The sequence below is a fragment of the Ylistrum balloti genome, unplaced genomic scaffold (assembly GCF_031769215.1).
Source record: "Ylistrum balloti isolate Yb309-2 unplaced genomic scaffold, AGI_CSIRO_Ybal_v1 Utg370052, whole genome shotgun sequence".
Classification (NCBI taxonomy): Eukaryota; Metazoa; Mollusca; class Bivalvia; order Pectinida; family Pectinidae; genus Ylistrum; species Ylistrum balloti.
In genome coordinates, this window is record NW_026782104.1 from 790,329 (window position 1) to 804,662 (window position 14,334).

General features: G+C 34.3%; 1 protein-coding gene across 1 annotated transcript; it reads left to right on the forward strand.

The window, feature by feature from the left end:
• The first annotated feature begins 1,650 nt into the window (after window positions 1-1,650).
• Window positions 1,651-14,114, forward strand: LOC132549302 (ceramide kinase-like). The gene is made up of 12 exons (XM_060213225.1): window positions 1,651-1,801; window positions 7,158-7,433; window positions 7,780-7,908; window positions 8,235-8,298; window positions 8,653-8,795; window positions 10,077-10,151; window positions 10,622-10,774; window positions 11,216-11,321; window positions 11,953-12,026; window positions 12,620-12,825; window positions 13,353-13,555; window positions 14,012-14,114. The coding sequence occupies exons 1-12, from the start codon at window positions 1,651-1,653 to the stop codon at window positions 14,112-14,114; spliced, it is 1,683 nt and encodes a 560-aa protein (XP_060069208.1).
• Window positions 14,115-14,334: the final 220 nt, after the last annotated feature.

Consider the following 14,334-nt stretch of genomic DNA (forward strand, 5'->3'; position numbering starts at 1 on the left):
CCATCTATATCCAAAATTGAAAAATGTCGTTTCCGGTACTCACTTTCGGTCAGATAATTATGTCATACATGCAGTGACTTTCTGAACTGTCAAGAAAAGGACTTCTTTAAAAGTGGCATTGAGGCCTTCAAACATCATGTTAGAAGACTGAAAGTGATTGTGTTTAAAACAAATAACGCATTATGTCCGCCAAAAGTCAAACTTTTAAATATGAGGCTCACAACTTATCAATCAGTCCTCGTATTTGGTTAACTATAGTAGAACAACAGACATTACAGACAGCATGCAATATGTCGGGCTTGTTATAAACTATTTGGTTATTTAGAGAAAAACCAACAGACATTACAGACAGCATGCAATATGTCGGACTTGTTATAAACTAGTTGGTTAGTTAGAGAAAAACCAACAGGCATTACAGACAGCATGCAATATGTCGGACTTGTAATAAACCAGTTGGTTAGTTAGAGTGAAACCAACAGACATTACAGACAACATGCAATATGTCGGACTTATGATGCAAGAAATCACTTTTTGTTCGTCGCCGTCCGGGAAACATCGACATTTTCGACTTCTCTAAAACCCAGAAACAGTTTTAACAAAAGATTGCAGGGACCTTTGGGGGTCAACAGTGAAACAAAATTGCAATTTATATGGTCCCTAACCCCAGAGGCCAGAGGGGCGGTTGCAGAAGGGGTGACTCAACTCTTTCAAAAAAACACTTCTTTAGACCTAGGTACACCTTGGCTAGCGAAGATGACCTAGGTATTGTGTGACAATATACTCTTCATTGACGAAAGGTGTCTTAAGGGTCATGACCCCGCAAGAGTCTTACAGCGCAACCCCGCATCCTATGGGAAAGGAAGTGAAGATTGCTTAATTTCATATAGCAAAATCACAGATTTCTTCAACCTTTCACTGGAAATTAACTAAAACTCCGGATTATAAGTAGTATAAGGTGACCGTTTGATGGTACACACGATTATCGCGACTCCACATTGTCTGATTAGTTAAGCGTTCTCTTTCCGTTGTGTGAAAGTAGCAGGTCGGTGTGGTTTCCATGTTCTGCGAATAAAAATGAAATTAATAGAAAAACTAGGGAAAGAACTGTAAAAACCACATGACTGCATGTACACGTCTCGTCTGTCAATTCACTCATACAATGTACTAACACTAAGTGTATTGACATACGAGGCTGGTACCTTTGGTGAAAGAGGACCTAATATATATGAATAGCAATTTCATTGATTTTGACACGCAAGTTTACGTAATAGCAACATTCACTTTTGTAGCATCGACGCACAATAGGAAGTAAGACAGACAGTCATGTAATCATGCACACGAACAAACCTGTTTGATTATTGATGTAGGCCTATGGTTGCCTACTTTGTATGGTTTCACTGACTTATATATATTATCGATTCCTCAACATTTATTGATACCAAATATATATATTTTAATCGTAGATCGTTTATAACACACCAATTAAGTAGTACGTTTATTCAGGGACGTATATATATGTATGTATTATACGTCCCTGGTTTATCTAGGTGTCTACCATCTGAACCTGCTTTTGTGGTTCACATACTTATGGTTAGTACTACATAACATGCGCATGCGCATTAATGTACAGAGAAAGACATTGGAGATGAAATGGCAGAAGACGACGACAATGCGACTTTCCAGTCAACATTAGAGATCCACGGTGCAACTCACCAGGTCAAACTTACGCCAACACATATTTTCTGGGAAAACATCTACAATCGACAACCAGCAAAATGTCCACAAGAGGAGCCGTTATTCCGTAAGTGTATGAAAACAGCGAGAGAAAAAAATGTAAACAAAGATTTTCTGCAGATGTCAATATAGACCTATGGCTGTTATTTGGGTCCCAGTTATACGCAGCTTCGGTGGTCGTCTCAATAATTAATGCGCGTCAGTAGCACTTCTAACATGGCAAAAGTGTCACAACATACTGTGAATTTTCTTTAAATTGTCATGATTTGGGGATTTACCACGGTCCATTCATCGCATCAACAAGGAAATTACTATAGAAAAATTTGAGTTGAAAGACAGGATCGGAACTCTCCCGACAGACTAGAGTTCTTTGCATACTATTGTTGAATGCACTTCTGATATGAAAACGAAACTTGAATTTCATTTTTAAACTCTTAGAAAATGCTTGTGTTCCGGGGTCTGGTATGTAGTTGGACGGTACTTATTAGGAAATAAAATGCAAGCCTCTAAAAAGTCGTTTCAGTACATGTTTTCATTATCATTTAAAATTTCAATAGTGGATATTGGTTTAAAAAACAAGACCTGGTTGCTTTTAGAATAATGCTTACCACCAGAATTGATTAAAGTTGATCATGGCTTTTGTAAATCAAATGTCTTTCCCACTTTGGTTACACATCTTGGTTTGTTCTTTTAATTAAGTATCTCAATGTGAGGGGCTCATCATTGGGGGAAACATTTACTTTCCCTGGGGGGAAAAAGGAGACAAAAATGACAGAAGGAGGTAATTTAAATACTTATTGTAGCCTTCCTTCATTACGTTACAGAATAATACAAAAGAACATGATACTGAAACATTGATATCCCATATATCATGTTGACAAGGCAAAATATCTAGACAAAACCATTCAGTCAGACCTGAGTAGTTTGCCCTTGAACATTTGTAAATGATATGTGCCATAAAGCCCTTATTTAAGAGGTTTTCAGTAGAATTTGTATATATTGTCAGTAACCTATATACCATATATAGATCTCATGATATAAAATTGGAAAATTTTACTAACAGACGCAAACTTTTTTCTTCAGAAAAAGTGACAGATCAGAGAACTGATACATGCCTTATGATATAACACAAGATTACTAAGTACATGTATCTGCTTGTCATCCCAGAAAATGGACATCCTATCACTAGACCTGTGTAAAACCCAATTTTGTCAAAAATCTTCATAAAATGGAATGGTCTCCCCCTGAACACTTTAGGGAGTGCTCTTATAGATTCATTCAAAACAACTATTTCTTCTTAAATGGTAAACAGGCCTTTCATGTTGAAACTTATGACTTATGAAATAAAAATTCCAAAATTCTGTTTATCATCATTTCTTAAATTTATGTTTTCTAGCTTTATATCAAGTTTACTCTGGTTATTTCACAGTTCACTAGATGTTAGACATTTTGAAGGGCAGATAAAACAAAAATTCTAAAATTCCAATAGGTGCTGCAGAATTTTGTTTTGTTGACAAAATATATCCATGATCAACTGATCATGACTTTCAGAGAGCTATATTGATTCTTTACATTGTCTGACACAAGTACAAAGTTGATAGTCTATTGAATGTGACCAAGACAAAAATAGTGAGAACCTTTCAGACAAGGGGCAAACACATTACTTTTGTCTCAAACACAGACAATCAATTTATCCTATGATAATTATAGCACTTTGATTCAAGATTTGTTTGTTACACCTTTATAAATCTACAATAAAGCTATATAGACAGGTGTGATTGTGCTAATTTCAAGGCATAAGCTTATAATTACTGAATAATACTGGGATATAACAGTTAATTGTAACACAGTTCAGGTTTCAGCCTCTTTTCACAGCCTTTGGAACTAGCTGTTGGTGGGACTTTGCCTACAGATTATCAGTTACATCAGTTGTATGCTATAAACAATGCTGCCATCTTTCTGAAAAGTGTCATGCATGCATACTCTCGCTATGAGACAATCAAATATAATACTAAAAACTTAGCAAAATTGACAGACTAGGTGTTCATGAAAATACTCAGATTGAGACTTGCGTCTAGCATGAACTAGCATTGCTGTGGTTTGTAGAGGACTGTCTGAAGCGGAACACTATAGCAGAACACACAAAAGTGATAATCAGCAACAGTAGAGTCGTAAAGACTCTTCAGAAAATATATTTGAAAATAATCAATATGGTAAGCAGCATCATAGATATGATCACAAACAATACTCCTTTTTACTGTTTCATGTTGATATTTGTAAAATTGATTGAGTAATGGAGAGTTAGATTTTCTTGATCGTTCGAGACACTGTACATTGTGTATAACACTGGAGGTCAGGGTCTTCAAATTTATGTCTTAATATATTAAACAATAAAGTGACATCAATAGATATGATCTTAGTACATTAATATACGAAGTATCAGTTTCTTGCATGACAATGACAGAGTTATGATGATTTTACCGTACCAGGAATGACAGTTTGGCACGTGTGTACGTTTTATACAATTACCATTGGTATTTGTGAAGCATCCTCTGATACTCGTGCCTTAAATGCTCAAAGAACATATTGACATTTTTGTCCAAGTTTCATATTAATAATTGTAAAAATTAGAAATTTTCCTGGTTGCCGGATAGCTGACTGTACACAGGTATATGTGTATCACACTTAAGAGCAGTATAATCATCACAAACTAGACAATTACGATATCTGTGAGTTAAATTTTCTTTCATGACCTGCTCTCACATTGCGTGCATGCCAGTTGACACAAACTGAGGCCCCAACTTTGTATTTTAGTGTATATTTTGATTAGGTTAGTGTTGGTATTATCTTCTTGTTTTTTTGCAAGCAATTGGTGTGCAGAGCACGGAATATAGGCATGTGTACTTTTTCAAAGAGTAACAGTCTTTCATTACACAATTTCATATCATAATTGCACAAAGACTATCCTTATTATGATGAGTAAGTAATTATAGAATGGTAAGACTTCACATATATGTTTCATTAACACCCATGTAAACCAGATAATCCCAACAATCAATTATGCAAATTATTAGCAAAATCTTTGATTTGAACTTATTTGTGAATGGACTTTTTTTTCCCCTCTCCCATCAGGGTAAGATAGAGATATATTACCCTGAGAAATCTTAACCCTGGCAAGACAGTCTGAGGCACAGGAAGTGACATTTCATGTTGGTGTAATTGTTAATGATGTCAGTTTTATGATGTATCATGGTCAGGTTGAGGTCATTGAGGTCACTAACAATTGTCATCTGGGCCTCAAATGAAAACTACTATACCGATGGTTAGACAATCAAGAATCTCCTCCTCTATAGAGATTTCTCTGTCCTACCCCCCAGTTAGGGAAAGATCCTATTAATCTCATTTTGGGAAAAATGATCAGTTGGCAAGGAAAGTTTTAGAACATCTTACATCTTGGGAATTTGGCCATATTAAGAAATTAATCAAATTGATAATGGGACCCATGTATTCCTCCACAGATCTAGAGCCCCTGAAAAAAGGCCTGGTCTAGTACAAATATATGTATATAGTATTCATGTTTTACAAATCAGATGGCACAAGTTGATTACATGATAGTTTATATTTAGTTTGATAATTGATAATGAGATAGAATTTTACTGATACAGAAGTTAATAACACAAATAAAATCATTGAAATGTATACAGGGAATTGAAATAAGTGTATACGCTCTATATTAGTATATTAACTATTTAGCTATATATTATTACCTGGTTCTTCATGTTAAAATGTGAATATTAAATCCTGACCAGACACTAGTGATCAATCTACCATTTATTTCCATGGACTCTATTCAACACTTGTTAAAACAACAGGTCCCAAAATTAGAAATTCAAGTATTTCCAGAAATTCTATGAGTGCAGGACTTGGAACTCGCTTGTAGATTGATCACTGAGCCATAATTGTTCTAAATATTGACCTTAGTACTATAAATCATATCCTCCTATAGATATGCTGTGTAAACATTGACTGTATTATTTAGTTCATATGTTTGTAGTACAGGAAAACCCTTTCAAACAGTCGATATGTATCAGCTATTTGTATACACACTATTGTTAATTGATTGTAGTATAAATTTTGTATTGTGTAGTTACAGTCGCTAGTGTGACATATACAAATGGCTTCTTCATGTGGTTTAAATGAACTGTTCAGAAAGAAATTCAGAGGATGTCTTAGGGGTGCTTCTTTTTGTAGTTTAAATAGAATTTGGAAAAAAAATATTGATATAATGTCATTTTATTTCTGGAGTTTTATCTGCTTGAAAACATACTAGGATTGCCATGATGTCCACTCAAATGCTGCTGTAGACTGTAGCTAGACTACATACTTATATGATAGATATTGTTTGATTAAGGTAGTGATAGTGATGCCTTTAAGGTTTTCAGTAAGATATAGCTAGTCTCGTTGTGTATTACAAATTCTTATATTATTGTATTGAATGCAAAAACACATAATGAATACATTTCTTCAGTGATGTTTCAGCTCTTGACTCATGCTTTTCCTGTGAGACTCATTCAAATTTTTAGACCTCACTATATCTTCTGGTATTTAGACTCATAAAATTTTTTGAATAGGTAATATGGACTTATTGGAAAATATCCTACAAAAATTTCTGTTTGCCTATATAATAAAACATGTCTTATACAATAATCTGTACAGCTTTACAGAACATTTTATATATATTTATCTTACAGTAAAGCCAGGGAACATTAAAATTTGTTTTCTGTTTCCTGTTTGCAAGACTATAGTCATTGTTTTTCATCCATTACCATCCGCTGTGCATAAACTTTTCACATTTCAAATATCCTCTCAATTTCAATTAGTGGGATTTTGTTGACTCTTACATTAATGATCCCCAAATGATCCCAATCTAGGGTTATGTTTTTAAGTCTGTCCGTTCGAAAATCCAAAATGGCTAACACATTTATCTTAATCATTTTAAATGGATTTAGTTCACATTTATATAGACATGTACTTTTACAATAGCATCACACCATCAGATTCTACACCTTAATGGTTGGTTGTCATCTGCTTTAAGATAATAGGTCACCCTTGACCACTTTTGGAATGAAAAGCTTGAGGATAAGAGGTAATTCATCCTGACAGATATAGAAACTTGTTGCTATTACAAATTTTCCTTTCTTTTTATTTACATTAAGTGATATCATAATTTTTTCTTAAGAGTTTATAATTCAAGGTCATAGGTCAGTATCTAGGTGTTATTCAAGGTCATGAAATCAGTTTTTAGGTTACTGGATCCGTGAAATAGAAATTTTTGTACAATTAAGGGTAATTTTCCTTCACCAACCAAACTTTAGTCATGTCAACAATTCCTTATTACTTCATATTCATATGTCTATTTTCAGGTCATTTTGCCCATTGTGTGCCAGTGAAGGAGATTCTTTGTGTGAATCCAACCTATGGAAAGTCGTACACCGATGATTTGAACCATGACCAACGCAGCCATGGCTCACCTGTCTATATTGAGATGCGACCTCTCAAGCCTCAGTCATTCACCATCAGTTATTTCAAGCGATCTTCTCGCTTCAAGTGGAAGGTGAAAACAATCACATTTACCAGCAAGGAAGCTTATCTCTGTCAACAATGGGTGTTCAGGATCAGGAGTGCCATAGAGAAACTAGGTACATTGCCGTCTAGATTATATTATGAGCAAAATATTTATGACAAGGCTTGCTATCACTTTTTTGTTGTGTTTGTTTCTTTTGTTTTTTTTTATGTTTATTTTCTAATGTGTTCAGGATGTAACATTTTGGATTTCACTCCACATTTCTGTTCATGTCTTACATTTTTGAAAATTTGGTTATAAAAATGAATTTCTTTTCCACTTCTCAAAGAAAGGCATTATTTCTTCAAACTACAGTTTGTGCTGGGCTTTGCCAATCTAAATTGTAAATGTGATTTGAAACACCTCTCTGAGGCATTGTAAATATAAATTTGATAATGCCAAAAATCACATGTCATTTACAGGTTTGCAGAGACCAGAAAGTCTGCTAGTATTTGTGAACCCATTTGGAGGGAAGAGACGTGGACCAAAAATTTATTCCGAGAAAGTGGCACCATTGTTTGAAATGGCAGGCATCCGTACTGATGTTATCAGTAAGTTGATTAAGATGCTGGATGTTCTACAATTTGGATTCGTTTTCATGGTATAATTACAAAATATTTGATCCAGGTGCAGATACCTTGGACAGCTATGTGATATATTCCAGAAGGTTGCTGTTGAATACCAGTACTGAGTAGCAAACGCTTAAACAGTACCTTGGTATGATAAAAGAATTAGCCAGTTTAGTAACTGATAAACTTATGGTCATGGTGCTACCCACAAACTAAAGACTTAGGATGCATATTCAGATTTATATCATAGTAAAAGAAAATTTGTAAGGGTTTATATCACTGTTGATTTGTAAATTATTGTTTTATAGTTACTCAGCGCCAGAACCATGCCAGAGACATCATACAGACCTATGATTTATCCAGAGTGGATGGGTGAGTTATTACATGTATTTTATCTAAATATATACTATTTCAAAGAATTGAAGTACAAGCTTAGATAAGTGCTAGTGTGGGATATAAGTGTTTTTATGGTCACAGCTGCTTATAACTAGAATTGTGATCTGATGATATTTGTAAAGTACCATATCTTGCACAGATTTTCTTAGCCTAGGATTAAGGATTGTTCCACTCTCAGCACTTCCCTGTTATTACAATACTTGCATCAAAAGTATATTGATTTTGTGTTCATACAAGATGCATTAACATAAATGCATTGTATCTTCTTTTCTGAATATGTAATAGGTACTTGTAGCAGCTACATGATTATTGTCTCATGTTTTTATATAGTGTGATATGTGTGGGAGGGGATGGAATGTTTGCTGAACTACTGAACGGCCTTATAGATCGTAAGAACAGGGAATTAGGACTTCCTCAGTGTAAGGACCAGGATCCAGTTTCACCAGATCTACGTATAGGAGTCATCCCAGCAGGTGAGTCTCTTGTTTCCTCTTCATAGTCAAATGGGTCTCCTGTCTCATCACTTATGCAAGAATTAAGTATCCTGTCTCATTTCCATAGTCAAATGAGTCTCCTGTCTCATCACTTATGCAAGAATTAAGTATCCTGTCTCATTTCCATAGTCAAGTGGGTCTTCTGTCTCGTCAATTAGTCAAATGTCTCATCACTTAAATTCAAGTATTATGTCTCCTGTCTCATCTAGGTAGTCAAGTAGGTCTTCCGTCTCATCATTTATATTCAAGTATTAAGTCTTCTGTCTCATCTCCATTGTTTTGTAAGTCTTCTGTCTCATCCCTGAAGTTGAGTGAATTTCCTGTCTTATTTGTATAATCTAGTGAAGGGAGTATCCTGTCTTGTCTCCTTAGTCAAGTAAAAACACTGTCTCATCTCTATAGATAAGTTGTGGATGTCCTTTATCATCTCACTAGTCATGTAGGTCTTCTGTTTCATTTTTATAGTCTCTTTTGCTTCAGGTGAAATGGAGATTATAACACCTGTCTCAGGTGATATAGAGTTTGTATCTATTGACATGCTTCCTAGTTGTTCTGGGCTTTCCCTAGCAAGTGAATCCTGATGGAAAATTGAAGGAGCTATTTACAAGTTAACAATATAGAAGCTTTAGTTAAAGGGGTTAATGGTTTGATATTCATTTCATAAGTGATGAAAAACATTATAACATTACAATATTTTAAAGTTTGCAATAAATTCCCTGCTAATTGTTTGTTGTGCTGTGTAAGCTGTTGATGTGGAATCAGTTTTTTTTATTTAAAAAACTTCAGTCTGTTAAGCTTACATTTACTTTCTTTGATATAAACATGTAACAAAATTATGAAGTAATAATTAAGGGCATGATCTCAATTTTCATTCATGCAGGTTAAGATTCAGAGTCTAGAAAAAATTGACTTTTATTTGTGTAGTGTAAATTTTTATCTAGAGAAAGCTTAACTTCATCAGACAGTTTTCAGAATAACAAAGGCTAATATCCTTCTGTTATTTATGTGACATTAGATATGAGCATGATGATCTCTTTTTAAAAAGATCTCACTTCACCTTCATATGGAGGCTATCCTTAAATGATCATTGCTGTTGATAGGACGCTAAGCAATTCAACATCCAACAAAACCAGATATGAGAGACATTTTTCTGTAATATAGCATTTGAATTGCTGCAAGAATGCCTTGTTCTACATATACATTCATTGATGAAACAATGAAAGTCACTTATGATGTGTTACTCTGTGCTTTGTTAAACAGGATCAACAGATGCAGTTGTTTACACGACCATCGGTATCAATGACCCAGTAACCTCAGCTCTCCACATTATTGTCGGTATGTTTAAAACTAACATCATTCTTTTCTTTTGTTCATTACCATCATTTCATTTTAAATAACAGTTAAACGCTTCATAACTTATGTTCACATTATAAGTTAATTATAAGTTTCAAGTGTATCTACTAAAGTACTGAAGCAGTATTTCTCAAACTTGGCATGCTACAACCCAATGATATATAGATGTGCCCTTTCACTTTTCGTTTAATCTTGATCAGAGGTAGAGCTAATTACAACCTATAATTGGACATATTAGGTGTTCCAAAACTGTTACCATGGAAACACTTTGGAAACACTTTTACAATACATGTAACTGCCATCTATGTTTTTCAGTTTTTTGAGATATCACCATCAATGTGAAACAATGCATTTCTTTCTTTGACAAATAAGGTGTTATACAGGGGACAGTATTGGATTAGATGTGGTGGGTGTGTACTCTGATATATATGAAACTTAATGGTGTTATACAGGTGACAATATTGGACTAGATGTGGCGGGTGTGTACTCTGGAGATCAGCTGATGAGATACAATGTGACAATGTTGTCCTATGGTTACTATGGTGATATGTTGAAGGACAGTGAAAAGAACAGATGGATGGGACCAAAGCGATATCATGTTTCAGGTTAGTAATTGGGAGTGGAAAAATTTACACCCTTTGTACCTTGTAAGACAAATTTATTTCAGTCAGTGGTCGGATGGTGTAATGGTAACGCACTTCACTGAGACACTCGGAGAATGATTCCTTGATCAAATGTAAAAAAGGGTATGAGGTCATCTGTCTGATTACATGGTTTCTCTTGGGTACTGTGGTTCCCTCCTACGATAAGATCTATTGTATGTTTCAATCCAGACCAAGAAGAGTAATAGATATAAGCTTGTTCTGAATTGTAAATAGTTGAGATAGTGAAAAATAAAGGTGGATCTCCATCTCGTATCATATATGCATGGAATCATATGTGAGAACCAAGTCTGTGATATTGCAAAGTACCATCCCAAGGTGGAAAGCAGGAAAGTCTTCAGACACAGTTCTTCACAGACTAATTCTATGTTCTACTTCTTGTAGGTGTGAAGAAATTTCTTGGTAACAAATCTTACGAAGGGGAGGTGTCCCTACGGTTATCTCCAAATGCTGATTCCAGTCCCAGGGACAAGACTGTGTGTGTTTCTGGGTATGTCGTTTTTATAAGGTATCAATAAGTACAAAGAAAAGCATCCCACTTGCTGCCCTGACATTTTATGTCAGAATATTGGGACACTGATCAAAATTCTGACCCAGATTGTGTGAAAGGTGCAGCTATATAAAAAAATGAATGTTTTGATCAAATGTAAAATTACTAAATTAAACCCAGCTTTGAAACATGATGAAGGCCTTTTCATTTGCATAATCTGAAGGTAGTATTCAATATTTAATAAATAATTTACAGGTAGCTTTTGTAGAAATGTTGAACTTATGAATTTGATAACAATATTCTGTTAAAAAGAAAATGTTACCAAAAATAGTCCATTTTTTTGTAGTTAGAAATGATACTACTTTGCATGCTGAGGATGCAATTCAATAGTTTGGTAGGAATATTATTACAATTTTATACCTGAATTAATACTTTCATCCAGTCGCTGAATAGTGAAGCTGTCATCAGTACTCAGTCTCTGGGACTCTTTGCTTGATAAAGGAAATGAACATTTTCAAAAGCTTTCCAATGCTGTTTTCAGTTGCTATTTTTGTTAAAGTATGATAGTTATCACTGTAGATGGTGCTCCTGCACAATTTTCCTTCCTTTGAAACAATAATTCTTTTTGTAGATGCAATGAATGCCGTCTTTCTCAGATGAGAGAGGAGGACAAAGTCCCCACCAGACACATGTCAGTTTTATCAGGTTAGTAGTCGATGTGACATATTGTCATTGGCACTCAAGAGGAAAAAATTGAAATGTCGGATATTTTCATTCCTCAGAAGATTTTCAGGAGGGCAAATAGTTGCAACTCTGTCTGTTTTTCCATCCATCATTTTGTGTCCCTAACTTTGCCTACAGTAAAGGAAGAATCATGAAACTTTGTGTACACATTGATGATATAAAGTGGAGTGTACCCAAGTCAAATTTTGTTTCATATGATATTGTTTTCAGGGAGTATTCATCAGCTTCACTGGTACACTGGTTTCGTTTTGCTTGAATCATGGTTTACTTTGACCATTGTAGGTAAAGTCTAATAAAAGTAATCAGCATGGTTATTTTTTTTGTGAGGAAAACATCATAGCTTGCTTTGTGGCTAGGAAGACATGACATGTACAAACATAATTAATTTGTCATGAAATTTCTAGAATCACAATTTCCTTTCAGTAGTCTACCACTAACAAACCAACCTGATTGAGTCAAACCATTGGTTTATTCATATATAGTGTTTCATCATATCTATTTTCTCTTTGTGACTAGTTTTTCAGAAGTTTCAGTGTTCTCAAACATCTTTTCAGACACAGATGGCTGGCATAGAATACGGGGAAAGTTTAAGGTGCTGAGTAGCTTCACTATGAGTTGTCGTAATGCATTAACTCCCTATGGAATGGCCCCAGGAGCCCATTTAGGAGATGGAACAACAGATTTAATGATTATAACGGAATGCTCTAGGGCGAAATTCTTGAAACATTTGCTACGATGTCAAGATAAGAATGCTGATCATGTGAGTACTTCACCACTGAAAAAAGTCTATGCTCTTTTAAACCACAGATAAAATCATGGAAAAAAACCATTCTTCCACAAAAAAGGAACACTACTAAAAGTTAAATTTACTTAAAGTTACTTAAAAGTTTAAAAAGTTTCTTGAACTAAATTCTTGACAGAAAGATGTACATGTATGAGGAATAATTCAAAAAATGAATTAAAAAAAAACTTTGAAGGTCTTCAAAAAGCAGAATGGTTAAACTGAAAGCATTATAGGCTGATTTTGAAGGTACTGTAAAATATTGTATTTCCATGGGACTAAAATTTCGTGATTTTATAAAAATATGCATTTTTGTTAGTATTTCATATCATGGAATAAATTTTGCTCACAAAATTCACTAGTGCAATGATTTAGGTCTATTTTAATCGTTTTCCATTTTGATGACCTATGAATTAATGGATTAAGAATAACTTATATGAAAATAAAATATTGTACAGGGGGTGTATATGATGTAATTTTAGCTTTGTATGAAATTTCTATTGCAGTTTGACTTTGACTTTGTCCAAGTATACCGGGTGAAAGAATTCCGATTCCGGAGTCTACATGGCCAATGTGATGATATGGAGGATGGCAATAGGGCAGCAGGGTTAACAAGGACCAGCCAGTCCCAAGGGAATGCTTTCAACCCAAACATCAGTCTTTGGAATTGTGATGGTGAAATCCTAGAAACCACCAACCTCGATATCAAGTAAGATCCCATTTCACTTTGAGAAATGTAAAACAATCATGGACTTAATATAATATTTACTTGTGATTAATGTTTTTATAAAATATTGGTTACCTAAAGCTCTCTGAAGTGGATTCTCAAATTTATTTAGAAAAATAACCACAATTTAAATTTGTTGTAACTATACAGTTAAGTTGATTTGGTAAAATTTTAGTTGTATCAAAAACAACTGCCATCTTGTATTTTGTTAAGTTATCTTTGTCTCTTTCTGGTAAAGTCTTGGCGATGTAAACTTTGGTAAGGAATATTTCTCTTTACGATTTGCTTTCAAGTGAGTTTTTTTAGAATTGTTTAATATCTATTTACCCATATCCAAAACTTGCAAGCTTACTTATTGGATGATGCTTGAGAGTTGAAGCTTTTATTTCATTTTATTTTATTCAAAATTCTGATTTCACAGTTTTTGTGTATTTGCAGAATTCATTGTCAATTGATCAAGATATTTGCACGTGGGATTGAGGAAAATGAGGCGACTGTACAGTGTCCATCATGCTGTACTTCATGTGAGACGGACAGTTGACCAAGATTGTCTTGATCAAACCAGTGCATATTACTTCAGAAAGAGGAATTTCATCAATTCATGGAAGTTACATTTATGTAATGCACTAGAAAAAAAATCAAAACTATTTTTATGAAGAAAAAAATTCAAATCCACTAAGTAGTTATAAAATCTTACATATAATTTCTCCTATTTCTGTTCATTAACTTTCTACAAGGGTTAGGGAAATGAAATGTTAAAA

Bases quoted from the DNA above. Each gene is read 5' to 3' on its own strand.
- LOC132549302 (XM_060213225.1), top strand. From the start codon at position 1,651: ATGGCAGAAGACGACGACAATGCGACTTTCCAGTCAACATTAGAGATC. The intron at 8,796-10,076 runs GTGAGTCTCTTG...TTTGTTAAACAG, and splicing joins TATAGGAGTCATCCCAGCAG to GATCAACAGATGCAGTTGTT. The intron at 12,826-13,352 runs GTGAGTACTTCA...TTTCTATTGCAG, and splicing joins AAGATAAGAATGCTGATCAT to TTTGACTTTGACTTTGTCCA.